The sequence below is a fragment of the Antrostomus carolinensis genome, unplaced genomic scaffold, assembly GCF_000700745.2.
Source record: "Antrostomus carolinensis isolate BGI_N321 unplaced genomic scaffold, ASM70074v2 scaffold35075, whole genome shotgun sequence".
In the NCBI taxonomy this organism is placed as follows: domain Eukaryota; kingdom Metazoa; phylum Chordata; class Aves; order Caprimulgiformes; family Caprimulgidae; genus Antrostomus; species Antrostomus carolinensis.
In genome coordinates, this window is record NW_010318995.1 from 523 (window position 1) to 1,427 (window position 905).

The 905-nt window shown below is 60.4% G+C and overlaps 1 protein-coding gene across 1 annotated transcript in view; it reads left to right on the forward strand.

Moving 5' to 3' along the window:
- Nucleotides 1–11: 11 nt before the first annotated feature.
- The window catches only part of SYTL4 (synaptotagmin like 4), a gene marked incomplete at both ends in the record, with an annotated part of 3,886 nt that continues 2,992 nt past the window's right edge, over nucleotides 12–905 (forward strand). The window contains 3 exons of the mRNA XM_029085228.1: nucleotides 12–121; nucleotides 283–397; nucleotides 561–652. Coding sequence (XP_028941061.1) covers nucleotides 12–121; nucleotides 283–397; nucleotides 561–652 — 317 coding nt within the window. The remainder of the gene's footprint in view (nucleotides 122–282; nucleotides 398–560; nucleotides 653–905) is intronic.

The window sequence follows — 905 nt, forward strand, 5'->3', positions numbered from 1 at the left end:
CTCCCCTGCAGTGAGCTGAAGAAGGCGACAGGCGACTGGTTCTACGACCAGAGGGTCAACCGCTTCGCCAACCGGCTGGGCAGCGACATGGTGCGGCTGTCCCTGCGGCACAGGCCGGCAGGTAAAGGTGCCATGGCAATGCCTTTTCCCACAGCCCAGCCCTCCGGGATGCTCTGTTTTTCCCTGGTGCTCCTCTGCCCAGTGTGGAGTTGGCTGGGAGCAGCTCCTCCTCCAGGCAGTGGCCTTGGAGCAGTGGTCCTCCTGATGCCTCTCTCCTTCCAGCCAGCAAAAGGGAGACCGTGGGACAAACTCTCCTCCAGAAAGCCCAGCTTGGTGAGCCTAAAAGCTCCTCCACAGCCCGGCAGCAGAGCCCCCCAGCACCCCAGGAGGGACCCAGGTGAGGATCCCTGCCATCTCCACCTTCTCTGGGCACCAGGCCTTGTCTTCTGCAGGGCTGGGAGCGATGCTGCCACCTTGTTTGGATCACTGGTGGTGCAGAAGCTCTGTCAGACAGGCCTTCTTGCCAAACAGGACATACCTGTGGTTTTGTTTGTCTGCAGTTTGTTTCCAGATGTCTCAGACCCTCGGGATGGCAAAAGCGACACAGAGTCCATGGAAAACATGAGCCTGGATGGCTGCAGACATAGTCCTGGTGGCACGGGGGACAGGTGAGGGGCTTCCTGGGTGGCCCTGGGCAGGTTGTGTGCAGCAAGGCTGGCCTGGCAGGGGGTGAGGACCTTTATCTGAAGTGTGTTTTTTCTCTGTTCAACTTGTTGGTCTAATGAGGGGGAGCTGCTCCTCTGGCTGGGCTGAAACCTGGCCCTGGGCAGGCTGGGCTGCTCCGAGGAGCTGGTGTGGCTGCTGGGAGCTCATGTGGAGATGGTGCTTCCTGGCCCGGACTTGCT